The sequence below is a fragment of the Python bivittatus genome, unplaced genomic scaffold, assembly GCF_059951505.1.
Source record: "Python bivittatus isolate LINGU-HERP-01145 unplaced genomic scaffold, Pbiv_v1 ctg000980_np1212, whole genome shotgun sequence".
Taxonomy (NCBI): domain Eukaryota; kingdom Metazoa; phylum Chordata; class Lepidosauria; order Squamata; family Pythonidae; genus Python; species Python bivittatus.
The window spans coordinates 64,862,298-64,878,556 of NW_028277125.1; the positions used below are offsets into that span (position 1 = coordinate 64,862,298).

At 36.8% G+C, this 16,259-nt stretch overlaps 1 protein-coding gene across 1 annotated transcript in view; it reads right to left on the reverse strand.

Moving 5' to 3' along the window:
- The window catches only part of TCERG1L (transcription elongation regulator 1 like), a 187,495-nt gene that overhangs the window by 42,891 nt on the left and 128,345 nt on the right, over positions 1–16,259 (reverse strand). Inside the window, exons 5-7 of the mRNA XM_088131949.1 lie at positions 16,128–16,253; positions 1,782–1,876; positions 950–1,038 (exon numbers count right to left, since the gene is read on the reverse strand). Of these exons, the coding sequence (XP_087988075.1) occupies positions 950–1,038; positions 1,782–1,876; positions 16,128–16,253 (310 nt within the window). The remainder of the gene's footprint in view (positions 1–949; positions 1,039–1,781; positions 1,877–16,127; positions 16,254–16,259) is intronic.

Sequence of the window (16,259 nt, forward strand, 5' to 3'; positions counted from 1 at the left end):
ACCTTTTCTTTTAAGCTGCATAACCTGGAATCTCTCTCAAGACTTCCTGCTTTTGCTTCTGAATGACATCCCAGCGTTTGCCTGGTAATGTCACATGAACCACAGAATCGATCAGAAGCATGGAGCCAGCCTATGAGTGGAGAGGGTTTGGGATCAATTCCACATTTTTATCAGATGTGGTGATTCTTTGTGGGCTTTGATATACTGATCTTTTGACTTCATATCTAAAGAATCATGAATCAATAATATATTCCCTAAAGGTTCGCTCCATGTTTCAGTGTGATTCTGTGATGGATCATCTAATAGACCAGCATGATGAGCCAAAGGAGGAGAAAAGGTGAATGAAGTCTTTTGCATTAATGAGCATAGCAATATAATTACTGAAAATTATTTCCCTAAAAATGAATCAAATGCCAAACTACTTTTAGAGGTATCTTATACATTTCTTACTGGGCTAGCTTATGATTGACACTACAATCCTATGAATATCTAAATGGAAGTAAACCACACTGAGTTAAATTGGATTCACTTCCAGGTACCTATACTTAAGAATAAGTGTATTAGGAATATAGCCTAAATTTCAGGATATATGTTCTTTAATGTCCTTTTTATATCAATAATATTGCAGAGTCACCTTGTATGAGATGGGCGGCTATATAAATATGATAAGTAAAATAAAATAAATAAAATCTCAGATTTGCAACAATGCAAGGATAAAGGATGGAGCAGAATAGAAAGAAAAAATCTATGTTTGTTTCATTGATTTGTGCAGTTGTGAGGGCAGTGGGATATATTCAAGGTGGCAGTTTTTGAAAAACAAACATTGGATAATATCCAATATTATATGTTTCTCCTTTTTTTCAGTTAGCAATGATATAGCAGATCTCTAATTTATGCTTGGCAGTTGCCCAAATAGTGAAGAAAAAATATCACTCCTAAATATACTTACCATGGAGATCCTGGAACAGGAGTAGATGCAACAGGCTTGTTACCATTTGAAGTGTTTTCATCATCTGGGAGTAGTTTTAAAGAATGAGTCTTCAGAAACAAACAGAGATTAATCAGCAAAAGACATTATTATATTATGTGTTTTATTTACATTCTAACAAGTATTTTTTGTAAGATTTACATATTACACCTTTCCTCAAAGAGGTCAAGGTTGTGCACATAACATTATGTCATAGAACTAGTTCACAGTTAATTTTGTATCTAATCACGGCTAAAGATGACGGGAATTGGATTTCATCAACACATGGAAGGTTTTACATTGGCCATTCCTGAATAATGAGACAGACAGAGGGGTGGCAGTGTGAATACAAAGATAATGGCTGTTGGTACTTAGCCCCCATAACAGTAACCTTATGTACAAGACACAAAATTTATGAATAAATGCTTGTTAAATTTGTAGAAGAAATAAACCACTCTCTATGTATGATTCAATTCTGTTAAGTTTATCAATGAGCTAATGGTTTTCACAATTTACATTTTCTTTATTGTCTCAGTAATGTTAGTTACAGGTTGTGGGGAACTCTTAAGCCAAACAGCCTCAGTGGATTTTCTTCCTCAGGCGAACCCTTCTTATCTGCCACTTCACTGTCAACCATTTGCATGTTTCTCCATGTGGGTCCACTCTTTTGGCTTGCATTGAGGAGATGGAGGATGAAGCAATGCAGGAAGATAAACAAACTCTGCAAACTTTGGAATATGTCTGTACTGCAGGAGAAATTTATGAACAAAATCAATGTCTTTCTCAACTCAGAATTAAACAACGAGAAACTAACCTTCTCATTTTCATTTTCTGCAGGCTTATTTTTCATTTCAGTATGTAAAATCAGGGTTGGTGGGCAGGAGGTCCTGTCTGGTTCCTTCCCTTTATCTGCAATTACAAAACAAATAAATAAGATTCAGAAAGATCCTATCTTCTGCTAAAATATCTATCACTTATTTTTCCATTTGAAGGGTTTTTAGTTTAGCTAAAAGTCCTGGTTAGAAAGATATGTGTTTTTCCCCCCAAAATCAATACATACGTTATAATTAGAAACTATATCTTCAACACCCCCAAAGTATATTTTTGAATGATTTGTTAATCATAATGGACAATAATGAATTATGCTATGTATGATGATTAAAAAAGGAACTGAAAGTTTCAATCTAAACCAGTGTTTTCTCAGTCCTGGCAACTTTAAGACATGTGGGCTTCAACTTCAACTTAGAATTGTTAAAATTAAATGCAGGTTTTTATGTCACTATGTACTCATATTATGTTGTCCTTGAATCATGAATTTCCATGTAGCTAAACAAGAAGATGGAATTACCAATGTAACAGACCAACAATGCAATTTCATTTCATGAAGGTATCATGGCTAATGTTATAAGCCAAGAGAGACAGTTTGCTCTAATGGTTAAGGCTCCAGGCTAGAAAGCAGGAGATGGTGAGTTCTAGTCCTGCCTTAGGCATGAAAACCATCTGGGTGACTTTGGACCAGTCACTCTCTGTCTTTGGACCAGTCAGCCCATGATGTCAGGCTCAGGCGACAAGCCAGTTGGTTTAATTCCTGTCACAATTCCTTAATTCCTGTCACAACCAATGGATCAACATTTTGTTGATCGGGGGGGGGGGGTGTGGACCCTGCACCTGTGAGAAAATGCTAGGAAGAAAAAAGAAAAAAAAAATTGATGCTATAAGCCTGACTGGTATGATGGTTACGGTGGAAGAGATTATCTCATTACCTCTATGTTAAAATAAATTCCTCCCTTGGGAAAATAATTTAGAAAATAATTTAGAAAAGCTTCTCTCTCTCTCTCTCTCTCTCTTCCCCCCCCTCCCCCCTCCCCCTCAGCATTTGGGAGACTTGATGGCAACAGAACCCAGAGGATCCTCAACCCTCGATCCTATCCTTATTACATCCTTTCTGGAACTTTGTAAAGTCAGGGATTTCTGATCTAGGAAAGAGATGATAAAAATGTAGGAGAAGGAATCCAAGGTCAGATTTCCAATTTTGAGGTTAGATGTCTCATTTAGATTTTATAAGGGGAAACCGGACCAACCTTACAAGCCCTAGAATCCTGGGGGTTACACATTATTTTAGGTTATGAATGTACATTTGATTTTAGATTAGACAAGTACAGTCCAAATTCCAAAAAGTGCCCAAAGTGTGCTCTGCTTTGCCAATTAATTTTAGATGTGGAATTTGGCAGAGAGCTGAGTTAAAGTGTGATCCACCCTGTAGAAAAAAATCCTATTAGGCATTCCTCTACAGTAAGCCACCAATAAGTTCTAAGGATGTCAAGATGACTTAGGCTGCTGCATTAACACCTTCTTAAGGAATAGCATCCAACTACAGTATCTTGTATTTATTTGATTAATATTCTGCTTTTCTTTCAGGAGGCGAAAATGGCATATGCAACCCTTCCTCCTCTAATTTTTTTCCCACAATAACAACTCTGTGGAGTGGCCTAGGCTGAAAAAGAATGTCCCAAAGTCACCCAGTGAATTTTCATAGCTACATGTGATCTGGAGCCAGAATATCCTAGATCTTAACTCCAGGACCTCAATCTCATATAGCATGCTGGCTGTCAGCTACATGTGGCATGAAACTACCACTACAATTTTCCAAACCAGTCATCTGAAGTGTGGTCATAGTATCCTGAGATTATCTGTCAATCAATCAATCAAGTAATCATCTCAGGACACTATGATTTTGTGTCAAAATACTATGATGCCATGCTTTGTGTATATTTTTATATGAACCCTGACAAGTTTCTCGTCAAATTTTAATTGCATACCAATAGATATTTTTTTCTCACTATGAGAAAGACATCCATAACATCCATAACATACTAAAGATTATAATTGTTAAACCTCAATATCTTTGGACATATTATTGTGTACTTTTTTATTATCAAATCTCAAAGATAATTGTGCCATGCAACATTGTGTTGGAGTTGCAAATCTAATCAGGTTGCATCACAATTCACAAACATCAAATTCCTCAAGCTTCACATATATGAATGGCAGCTATATTATTCAAAATCTGAGGAAGAAAAAGTGTTTGTTTATTTAAATTTATGTATAAACCACTCCAAAATAGGGGGGAAAAACATGCATACAGGCTCACAGTCCAATAACTATTACTGAATAAAAATTCATTTTAAATCAACCATCTTTTTCGAAGCATCTATAAAATAATTTGAGGTTTTTTTCCTGCATCTCCCCCCCCTAAAAAAATCAGTATATTAAACCCTGTTCTCTCTTCTTTGCCAGTGTGTTCTGGACAGATCTCTGGTTTATGGAAAGAATGACTGAGGGCATTGTTGTCTGACTGATGTATCAGCTCTGTACACAGCAATGAAATCCCATTCATAATTTTGAAAATTCCAATGCAAATAAAAAGATACAAGTAACAAAGCCTTGGGCTAGTTAATTTCATTTTAACACTGCAAACAGATTAGTTCTGGGACAGGATCATTGACAGAATGTTGGCAGGCAGACACTTTTGCAAAACAGAGGGCATTTCCCCCAATGATCAGAAAACGGATTTGAATTTCTTCCTAATCTTTCTAAAAATAAATAAGCACTTGGAAAACCAAAGGACACATCCATGTCAAGAGCTTTAATCAAACTGATTTTAAAACGATCCTTTTTACATAACCCTTTGCAAGCTAACATGACATTAATCCACCAGAAAGAATAGCAAGTGAATTTTAAAAAGCTTAACTTTGTATCCAGTTTTAAAATTTGTGTAAAGTATTTACTGCATAGCAAATAGGCAAATAATGGGAGGTTGACATTGCATAAAATGCAGATGTCCATAGTCTTTATTTCTGACTTCATCTACAATTTAACCAGCATTAGTCTGGAAGGTCCTCCAAGATGACCTTACTCCAGGAAAATCAAAGGCAGTTCCACGGTCACTAATGAAAGGTTGTTTTCCTCTCTGCTGTGAGTTACGGTCAGTTTCTCATCACTGTGAGTTACTCATATTGGAGTAACAGGTAAATCAATACACGGGAGGTGCGGTATATTGCAATTCCTTTCTCTATTCCCCCTCTTCACACAGTTTCACAATGTTCAAATGGTATTTACAATAATGGGTTCCTACACTGATACATTTAATACAATGGTCAACAATATGATGCATATCATTCTGCATATGGTCCTATAGGCATCCCTTTCTCATCATGACGACCCAGAAATAAAGCTATGTGCATCATGATGCCGTGATGCAAGCTTCACCCCCTTGTACCTGTGTTGCCATATAACACATAAGTACGTAAGGGGAGGAATTTGCAACATGATGTTACAACACTTGGAAGCCTACGGCCCCCACTTGGATGATGCCCACAGGAATGATTTTTTTTTTTTAATGTCTGAAATCACATGAGATTTTAGTGTTCATGCCTGAAATGCCATTATTCTATGCTAATTCTAAACCTAGGAGTTTTGTCTGTGTTTAAAAGGACAGGAAATTATTTCAATTCTATTTGGAAGTGGTTTCAGGGGCTGCAGATGGAGGCCAAAAAGCATACATGCATACAAAAATTCTAAATAAGTCATTCTTCGATGCAAGAGGAAAATTGTGAAATAGTCCAACCTATTCTGAATTATGAACTACGTGAATTCACAATACTGGCCATGTAGATCTTTTGAAAAAGCAAAAGAGAACAGACCGCTTCTGTTTCAGTTACACAATTCAACGTTTTCATCTGCAGGTTGGTTAAAGTCCCTGATATTTATTCCTTTTCTCATCCAAAATTGCAGGAGCAACTAATGAACAAATGTGTTGTTTACAAAATACAGTGTCTGACTGATGAATGCTTTTGAATAATATGTTCTTAATGGGCCTGCTGGAAACTGTGTGGGGAAGACAATGAGAAAGCTGGAGTTGTTTTGATTTGTAGGAAATATTCTTTTAACAGTCACTGATTTTGCAACAGCTACAGAGATGTGCAAGGCAACCTGCATGCCCAGGACTTTTTGCAAGCACAATTGGCTCTGGTGCTTTGCCTGTTCTAGCAAAGCTGAGCCTGTTCAATTGCTCTCCAAGGGTCTCAAGCAACAGAACATTTTGACATCTCTAAGTATTCCTCATTTTGTGCTCTTCCACTAACTCTGATGATTTTGTCATCAAATAAACTCCAGCTTGAAAGCAGCACAAAACGCTAGGCAATCAAAATGCATTTGAAGTTATGAAGACTTGCTTTATTTAATATAAACAATACAAAAACAGAGCATGGGTTTGTAAAAGAGAAGTACATTACTATGATAAAACTGACTGAAAAACCACTTACATAGATCTACTGTATTCATGTTTATTCAGAGGAAATTTCAGCAATTTCAGCAGGATTTATTGCTATTATTAATTTCTTAGGACTGGAAAATGTATTTTGTTGTTCTTTTAAAGATAACAAGCATGAATTTAGGGCTGAGAGAAATTCAAGATATTGTCACAATCACAGAATCCAGCAAGGACATGGATATATGAGCTAAGGAATCAGTTGTGCTGATGAAGGATATATGGGGCAAGCACACTGAACTGAGAGATTCTAAGGTTTTTAAGACTCCTGGCCTAAATTACAATTTGCTGGAACCCCCAAGCTGTGTAAATATGTTGTCCCAAGCTTAAGCTTAAGCAAGCAAGGACTCTTGTACCCTGCTCTAAGGACCCCATAGTCCTTGGAACCAGTATGCTACCCCAGGTAGTATTCTCAGCAGGAATCCATGAAATGACAACAGAGATAAAGCATGACTAGACTCAGACTCAGAAGATAGAATGGTTCAGTTGTTGATAAATTCTTGTTAAACAATGCTGCCACTTCATGGGCTCTGTCCAAAGTCCTGTTCATCTTTGCAAGTTGGATTTGTTTGTTATTATGCATTGTGGACACTTTTTTGATAGTATGGGAATTACTAGAGGAGTGTGTGTACAATAGTCTACTTCTAAAGATTGATAGCCAGCTTGAGCTGATCTCATGGGGGCTGACGCTTGCAAGAATATAGGAATAGTGAAAGATCTCCATATTATGAAACATTTCATTAAAAACAATATAGTATGGAAAGCAGTCAACAAAAGTTGGTTTATTAGGGGCACGGATATGACAATAGGTTCAGGCTTTATAAACACACACAAAAAATGACCAAATGGAGCAGTATGTGAATGTATGTGAAACTAATAGGATAGATGTAGACTAATTCACATGCCCCTAATACATTACTGATATAAAAAAGTTGATACCTGATTTTTTGAATTAGTCATTTATATAGTCATTTATACGGTACTTTAGATGTATTAAACAATTATATTTAGTTGGGGAACCTTATTACAGATTTCATACTAGCTAGATTGTTGCTATAAAGATGATCCAGAAAGATGTTTAAAATCCATTGTTAATCATTGTTTTTCCTGGACAGATAAAAAAGCATATATACGTGCTCACATGCATACATACACATAAATGTAATTGCAATAAGATTGGGACTCTCTTTTTTATCCTGAGCATTAGATCAAAAAGAAAGTAAAGAGCAGTTCCAGTGTTCTTGTACAAGTCCTCAGAGATAATAAAAATAATAAAAACAGTAAAATCTATGATTTTACATCTAAGAAGAACAGCTAAGGATGACTTTAAGCTGCTTTAGGTATAGACTGGGATGAGATGAAGTCAATTTCATCAGGACCTGGCAAAAAAAAAAAAGACATTTCTGGAGCATGTTCATACTATGGTTAGGGGATAGTAAGAAGAGCCTTTAAGTAATTTATTATAAGGAAAGTGAAGAGTGAATACAAAACATACTTTCTAATGAATAATGGCCATCTCAGCCAGTATGCTACAAAAACATTCATTTCAGTAAGTTATAGATCTAATATAGTGGTAGATTAGCATAAATTCTTTCCATTAAAAGGTACAATATGGTCAAAATATTCTAAGTCACAGTAAATAAAATATTGGCAACTGATCAGTCATATGCAGTAACCAATGAGTCATCCAGTTAGAGGTTCATTCTTATTATGCCAGTAAGGTTAATGAACATATCTGTATCTTAATTATCATGTTTTTGCAAATGTATTCAAAAGAAGCTCTTTTTTTCAGTTAGGAAGCAGCCTTTGAGCATTTTAGTTATTCATAAGCATTGATTTGTGGGCCCTTAAAGCATGGAACGTCTCAGGTGACAAGCAGAACCAAACTACTAAAAAATGAATGGCCACTGATTGAAAAGCTTCTTTCCTGTTCAAAAGGAAAGTGTACCACAGCACATTTTCCTATACTTGTTGGTGATAAAAAACAAGCTGTGATTAATGGCAGAATTCAGGTGCAATCATGGATGCAAAAGACAATGATATACAGATTACAAACCATAAATCAAAAGATCCACTTTTGGAAAAGATGCCACATACTGTGAGTCTAGGGTGCCTGTATTTCTATTTCTGGATTTCTGCATGACAACCCAATGCTACTGAAATGGTTTGATGTCTCTTCAGTCGTAGCTGTTGATCTTCATTTTGGCAAAAGTGTGGAGATATCTGTTTGGGTATGATTCTGTTTGGGTATGATTCAAAGCTCCAGCAAGTTCTTATAAAATAAGGCACATGGGGGGGGGGGGTAATGCACCCCAAGCTACAGTAAAAAGCTTGCTTCAACTTTGTTCCCATTCCCACTGCAGGTTATATAGGAAAACTGCTCACTGAATTTGAATGGTTTTGTCCTTGCCACTGTCATTTAGTTTTTCCAGAACTAAATAGAGGCTGTAGCTCAGTGAAAAGCATGTACAGTATTTGCATGCAGAAGACCAAGATTTAACCTCTGGCATCTCAGGCTTGAAAACCTCCAATCCAAAATCCTAGAAAATCGTTGACAATACATGTCAATAATACCAAGCTGTGTGGACCAATTTTTTTTTTAAGTATATAGTAAAATTGCATCTTCCCTTCTTTACGCAAACTGATTTTATTTTAAGTGAAATTAAAGCCAGTCAATATATAAATACTGCCCATATTCTTAATCATTTTCCACTTCTCTCAAATTAAACATTGCTGTTTGGGGTATGATTTGTAGAGGCTCTAGGGAGTATGTCCAAGGTCTGAGTGTGCAGATTGTGCATTACTAGTATTTATGTTTATCCAGACCTCTAGATAAGTATGGAGTGAATTTATTGATGCTATACCTACTATCACCTTATTTACACATTGATTCCCCCACTCACCCATTACCTACTATCTACCATGCCAAGTTAGAAAAAAGATGAAAAGGTGCTAAGAAGAGAGTTGGTAAGGAAATAAATTTTAAAAAAGGAAGGAAGGAAGGAAGGAAGGAAGGAAGGAAGGAAGGAAGGAAGGAAGGAAGGAAGGAAGGAAGGAAGGAAGGAAGGAAGGGAGGGAGGGAGGGAGGGAGGGAGGGAGGGAGGGAGGGAGGGAGGACCATGGATTTCTACTGGAGTGGTTCTGCAAGATCTGCCACAATGGATTTCATCACAGTATGGATGACAGCTTTGAACAGCATCTGCTATTTATCCTTTTCCAGTCAGCAATCTCCACCTGGACACACATATAAACCATTTGTAAATGATGTATCCAAAAAGGAATATGCTTCTGAAAGTGGTTACATACTAAAGAGAATAGTTACTTTTTAAACAAGAGCTAAACTGAGGAACTTTTAAAAATGCTTCATTGGGGAAATTTATGTGAAACAGAGCATCAGGCAACTGTGCATTACAAAAAGTTTCTCACAGACTTTATATTAACAACCATGCCATTATCTGAAGCTGCATAGTACAGCTTTCCCATTTTAGAAAAACAGGCAAGTGTTTAATTGTTTTTTAATGGACATTTAAAAAACCCAATTAATGTAATAATGGACTGGAATTCTGCCCATCTAACATGGGTAATAAAGTGGATTGCATTTCTGTCAATCTATATCCCTATCAGGACAAAGAAGCACAGGTCAGTTGAAAAAAGAAATGGCAGCAATTCATATAATTGACAGCATCTGTAATGTATGGCAATAGAGATAGGAAATTATTATAGGAAGGAACTACCAATCAGATACAGTAACTAACAACTCAATTTTTATTTAATTCTCCAATTAGGGAGAATTAAATGAGCTTCTGATGGATTCAGTTCAGTTATTTTATTACAATCAGTGACCAGATCATACCTGTACGAAGATACACATACAGATACTATATACAGATACAAGTTGACTTAAATTTTAGTTTTTGAGAGTAAGTTTTTCTAATTAATTAATTTTATTTAAAACTTTTATATGACCACCTAGAGTCACATTGTTTGAGTTGGATAGCCATATAAATGTTTTAAATAAATAAATAAAAACTTATTTCCCAAGCCAACTTTCTGAAAACCAATTTGTCCATGTGGCACAGTTTCAATATATGTATATGTATTAGGGAAGCTTCTTTGGACCTATCAAAGTCAACGCTTCCCACACACACCCATGACAGTAGAAGGGAGTGAGTTGCAATCATGATGCAGCCTCTGTTCTAGTTCTTCTGCTTGGGAGACCTCATGGAGATGTCCATTGCCTGCACCTATCATCTGGAAGGCAGAACTGGTCCAAACTATCGCATCTCCAGGACTCTCCAAGACTACTTTCCCAGAACATAATAGAGCTGAATTGGAAATGGCCAGGCCCACTGGGAGCAGCTTGGCCTGTCTGCAAAACCAAGTCAGATATGTTTGGGCTGTCTGATGCAACACATCAGACACTCTTCCAGGAATAATTCCACAATTACTGCTGTGAGAAACAGGCCTGACAAGACCTCAACTACTGCTCAATTACTGTAGCAGCAATACAAGTTGCCCCTTCCTGCTGATTTTTGAATTCCATCCTTTCCTTTCTACTGACGCATCTTGCCTCTACTCAGGTAGTCAGCCCATAAAGGCTGACCAGGAAGCTCTGGGTGTGATGATATTGGCTGGACAAAAGGCTGGAATGCAAGGGGTCTGTGGGTAACTCAGCTGAAGGATAACCAGTGATAGAGACTGTGCAGATAGATAGAGCAGGTGAAGGGCAGAGGTCCAAGTGACAAAAGTCCAAAGACCTCTGAAGAACAGAGGTCCTCCACAGAGTCCCCAGAACAAAAGCAAAGTATGACAAGCCAATATGCTCAGCAGTAAGTGACAAAAGAAGCCTTTGTGGGACCTGAAGAAGGATGCAGGAACTAAGCACCAGAGCTCAGCAACATGAGTGTATTGGACCAAGCACAGACTGGTAAGGAGGTAAGAGATTACTGTACCTTAGAGGCTGTGGCTCAAGCAATTGATTTGTTTCTGAGTAACTCAACAACTTGCTTTATTACTGTGTGCCTCAGCCAGAGGAGCAGCTTCATTTATAAATATCTCAGCCAAGAAGCTGCTTTATTCCAAAAACAATCTCTCCTAAGTGACTTTTTTGTTTTTAGATTTTTCAATCCCGCCTTTATTATTTTTATAAATAACTCAAGGCAAATATACCTGATACTCCTTCCTCCTCCTATTTTCCCCACAACAACAACCCTGTGAGGTGACTTGGGCTGAGAGTGAGTGACTGGTCCGAAGTCACCCATCTGGCTTTCAGGCCTAAGGCAGGACTTAGGACTTAGGGCCTTAAACTCCAATAGAAGATAAATTATTTTTCTCATTCTTACATTTTCAATTAATCTTATAATGACTATTCAAACTGTGGTAAAACTCTTGAGAAAAAAAGAAATATTCCTTGCCATTTTTTTTTTTTAATCATACACTTGGTTGTTTGCTATACCGCCAAAGAAAGAAGAAATGAACAAAGTCACTACCCAAAATTTGGCTAGCTTTATATGTGATTCTGGGTTTGAACTGCCAAGTCAAAACATGGCTTGCAACACATCTTGGTTAGCAGTGGAAGGACCTTAGAAGTGATGCAATGACAAAATGTCATATCATTTTTATAAAATACACAGTTTAGAAGGACAGGTTTTATAGAGTCACCTTCCCTAGAGCTATGATGCAAACTCTCATACAATATGGCTTTCTCTGTATTTTCCAATTAGAACCACAGCGGGGAAGACATTGCACTGTGCCAAAATGGCTTCCCAGAATTCTATTCAGATGATAGTGACTTGGAACCACTGACTGATTCAACGGATGGTTTGTATCTCTTATTCTTTTCCTGATATTGGCTCTGACACTCTGTAACCCTAGAGCCAAAAGTGTTCTGGAGAGAAACCATACAGTTGAAGCCTAGCTTCCCAAAGGTAATTCCAGAAATATTATAGAAACGTATCAATATACAGGGAGCCAAATCTAAGTGGATTAAATTCAACTCCAGTCAAAGATTGTGATCCAGATGCTCACCTCAAAATTCCAAACTTAAGTGGCAAGAGAGGGATTTTTACAAGCTTCTAATGGCTGGTGAGTTGCATTGAGCTAGATGGATCAAGGGTTTTAAGGTCAGACTTTATGTTCTTGAAAACAAATATTAGTTCACAAAAAAGATTTGTCATGGTATCTTTTTTTCTTAACTAATGCAGGCAAAGACTTCAGCTTACATGGGCTCACAAAAAAGGAGCCTTGACTGAAAGTAAAGGAGATAAAAACAAATAGATGTGGGTATGGAAGGAAAAAGAGAAAGCAAAGGGTAAGGAAATTAGCCAAAGGCAGTTTAAAGAAATTTATAATTTCCTCACAGGTTAAGGATTCAACATTCAGTTTGCGCTTATTATGAAACTGTAGTACATCCAAGCTTCTGAAGTTATTCCCAGTATTGTATGGGCATAATATAACAGATTTTTGTGTCCAATGCAAATTGTTGGTTCCCTCTTCTGCTTTGCAGATCAAGATGCACATGAACAGAAGCAGCACCACAGACACACTAACAAACATGTGGTTCATTGAAGGAGTTGGCATGCTACCAATGCTGTCAAGGAAGAGACTATAAAGTCTGGGCATTGAATCATACCAACGATAACTAACTCAAGGGCACAGTGCATTTCAACACACAGTTTCAGCAACATATGCAGCAAAAGTCAAGACTAATTATATATTGTATAATATATTAAGTTATATTTAATTACATTTTTGAATTTATTGATCAACCAAGTCTAGCTTTTGTTATTACTTGTTACTAGTACAGAGAGGGGAGATATAAGGTAAGACAGTGATAGATTAGAAAAACAGTCAAGTGAGAACATGCTATTGTCTGTTCCATGCAAGATGCTATCAAAACTGGCCAGAATACATCTATGTTTCAATTGCTTCCTGACATCATCACCTTCCAGCCTGAATCATCAATCACAAAATTCCAAAATTTACATAACATATAACATCCATCTCAAAAGTGCTATTTGTAATATCTGATTAAAACAAAATAACTGCAAGTAGCCAGAAAATCTCTTATTCCCCAATGATCCAGGAAATCACAGAAAATTGTCTTTCTCAGGCTCTACAAAATGTACCCAAAGTATCAAAAGACACACTATTCCACAGTCTGGGAAAGGTAATAATTTGGTTCATGTAAAGCAATCATGATTTTTAGAACACAATTATAGTTAAAAACTAGAATCAATCTCACCAATTCTTTCAAACCATAAATGTAAAAATGTTAATGCTCTGGCTAAAAAGCATGTATTTCCGTCACATCAAGGTTCAGCCCACATTCTAAGAATATTGTGGCCACAATTTCTCAAGCAAAATACTTACTGTTTTGTCAGCTTATAAAAGTCTGCAGCAACAGGTAGAAAAAACTAAACATGAAGACGTCTGCACAGAGTTAGGCAGGGTACATACTAACTAGATGTGGCTGGGAAGTACGTAAACAGAATTGGGTGTCCCTGTTGTTTAAGTTTTAAAAATTAGGCTCTTCTACACTCCCAATAGATTATTTCAGTTAAAATGCTAATATACAGTACTTGTTTGAAACAGATGCTGCTTTTTAACAAAGGAAAAGGGGGAGAGTATCTTAAGATGTTTGAGAAATTTGAACGTGATAGATTCCAATTCCGAAACTGAGAAAGAGGAGGAGGAAGAGACTGCATCAAAAAAGACTGAAATTCAAACTCTGCCAAATCCAATACTTAATTAACCTAATCCAGAATTGAGTTATCTGGCAGATTTTGCACTTCCAAATTCTGCATCAGAGTTAAAACAATGTTTGAAATGAATGAAAATATACCAAAATATGTACTGAAGAACATGAATGTGAAATGTGGAACAGAGCAGAAACAAATGTATTCCTCAATACACCATAAGCTATCTGTGAATATGGAACTGGCATATGAAGTTGACAACAATATAAACAAAATGTTTCTAATGATATTAACAGTTTTATGCATTCATAAATTCCCAAGGAACAAGAATACAAGAAGTTAAACACTGAAAAATTCTACCAATTAATATTTGGCTTTCAAAGAATGACAGTTTCTAGGAAGTAGATTAAAGATATCTACTAGGAAAATGAAACAAAGGCTACTGATCTGATATTTATTTCATTAAACTTGCTAAATTTTGAATGTAAGAGCATATGAGTTTGGATAATGTCTTCATCTTATTATTTTTCTTTTGGATTTTTTTATCCTGCCTTTATTAATTTTTATAAATAACTCAAGGCGGCGAACATACCTAATATTCCTTCCTCCTCCTATTTTCCCCACAACAACATCCCTGTGAGGTGAGTTGGGCTGAGAGAGAGTGACTGGCCCAAAGTCACCCAGCCAGCGTTCATACATAAGGTGGGACTAGAACTCATGGTCTCCTGGATTCTAGCTTGATGCCTTAACCACTAGACCAAACTGGCTCTTTTTTCCCCCCCTTATTATTCCTACTATTGTATTGACCTAAATAATGTTATGCAATGAATGTATTTACATGACACACTAAAAACAAATGTAGTCTAGTATGTTGAGCAAACCCATAATTTAGTCTAGTATATTGCACAACAAAGCCAACCTGTATATTTAGTTTGTGGTTCAGTGTGTCACTTACAGAACTGGGTTAATTGAGGAAAGCATGGTCAAGTTGACATCATCAGTGTGTCATATGAACATACTCAAGACATTGCTACCAGCTTTTATATTAGGTGGTATTTTGATGGTATGCATTTTCCCAGGTTTTGGCCAAAATGAGCCAAAATAAGTGCATTAAGCCTCTTTTACCCCTTAAGCTGTACTAAACCTGGCCACAGAATGTAAAACATTTTAACTTCATACCCCAAAGTGTTGTAAATCACCATCTACTGCAGCCTTGGATGGCTGAAGAAAAGATTAAAAGCCCAAGGTATGCCCTCCCAGTCAAATAAAATTGCCCATCTGAACTTAAGACAATTACATCCTCTCGTGCATGAGTATACATTTAAAAAAAATCAATTCAAACATTTGCAACATTCAGAGAAGTGCAAAGAATAAAAGGAGCTTTCCAGGAAGTGTGAATCAGGTCAGTTTTATATTGGAATCTGGGCAGATTGAACCCCTGAAGCATCACTAATTTTCACACACCAGACTGCTATCTCTACCACTTGTCTGGGCGGGGGAGCTACAATTTTGGGAGAGGTAAAGAGCTAAGGCAAGCTTCAGTTTGTGTGTCTGAATGGCAGCTGGCTAGTTAGGTGAGCCTGGAGGCCAGAACAAGAAAGATGGAATATGATAATATGATGACAGGAAAGAAAGAGTTATGGAGTCTCAAATAATTGCTCAATCATCGCAGAAACCAGAAAGATATAGCCATAGATATATTCATTCCTATGCTGTGAAAACACATTTTAGTGGAGATGTGACTTCTATAATGCTTCTGCTATAATAAATAAAGACAATCCTTTACAGCTGACATTGTAAGGATGGAGCATTTAAAAAAAATTGTTATGCTCAAGTCTTATTTATTAAAAGGGAAAAACCCACCTCTTTGGTACAATGGTCTAAAGGGAAAAGTTTAAGCCATTCTGGAGTAGACTCTGTAAAAAAAAGAGCTGCTCCTCTGAGTTCTTCAATTCATGCAAATCCTACATCAGTTGCTGTGTAACCATGCAAGATTTAGTACAAGCGCAAAAGACTTCTGTTAGCGGAGGGGTTTTCATTACTGTGAAATGTGGGCAACAATTTGGTTGAAATGTATGCAAATACACAACATATGCTTTAGCAGGATAATCAGTACAGTGAAACATAAACACACCTGCTAATGTTTGATCCACCAAATTGGTTGCCATGAACGTCACAGCTGGTGATGAGATAGCCGCTACCCTGGTGACTTGAGCTGGCATCAGAGGAGCCATGCGAGTCTCGAGTCTAGAAGCAACACCTGCAT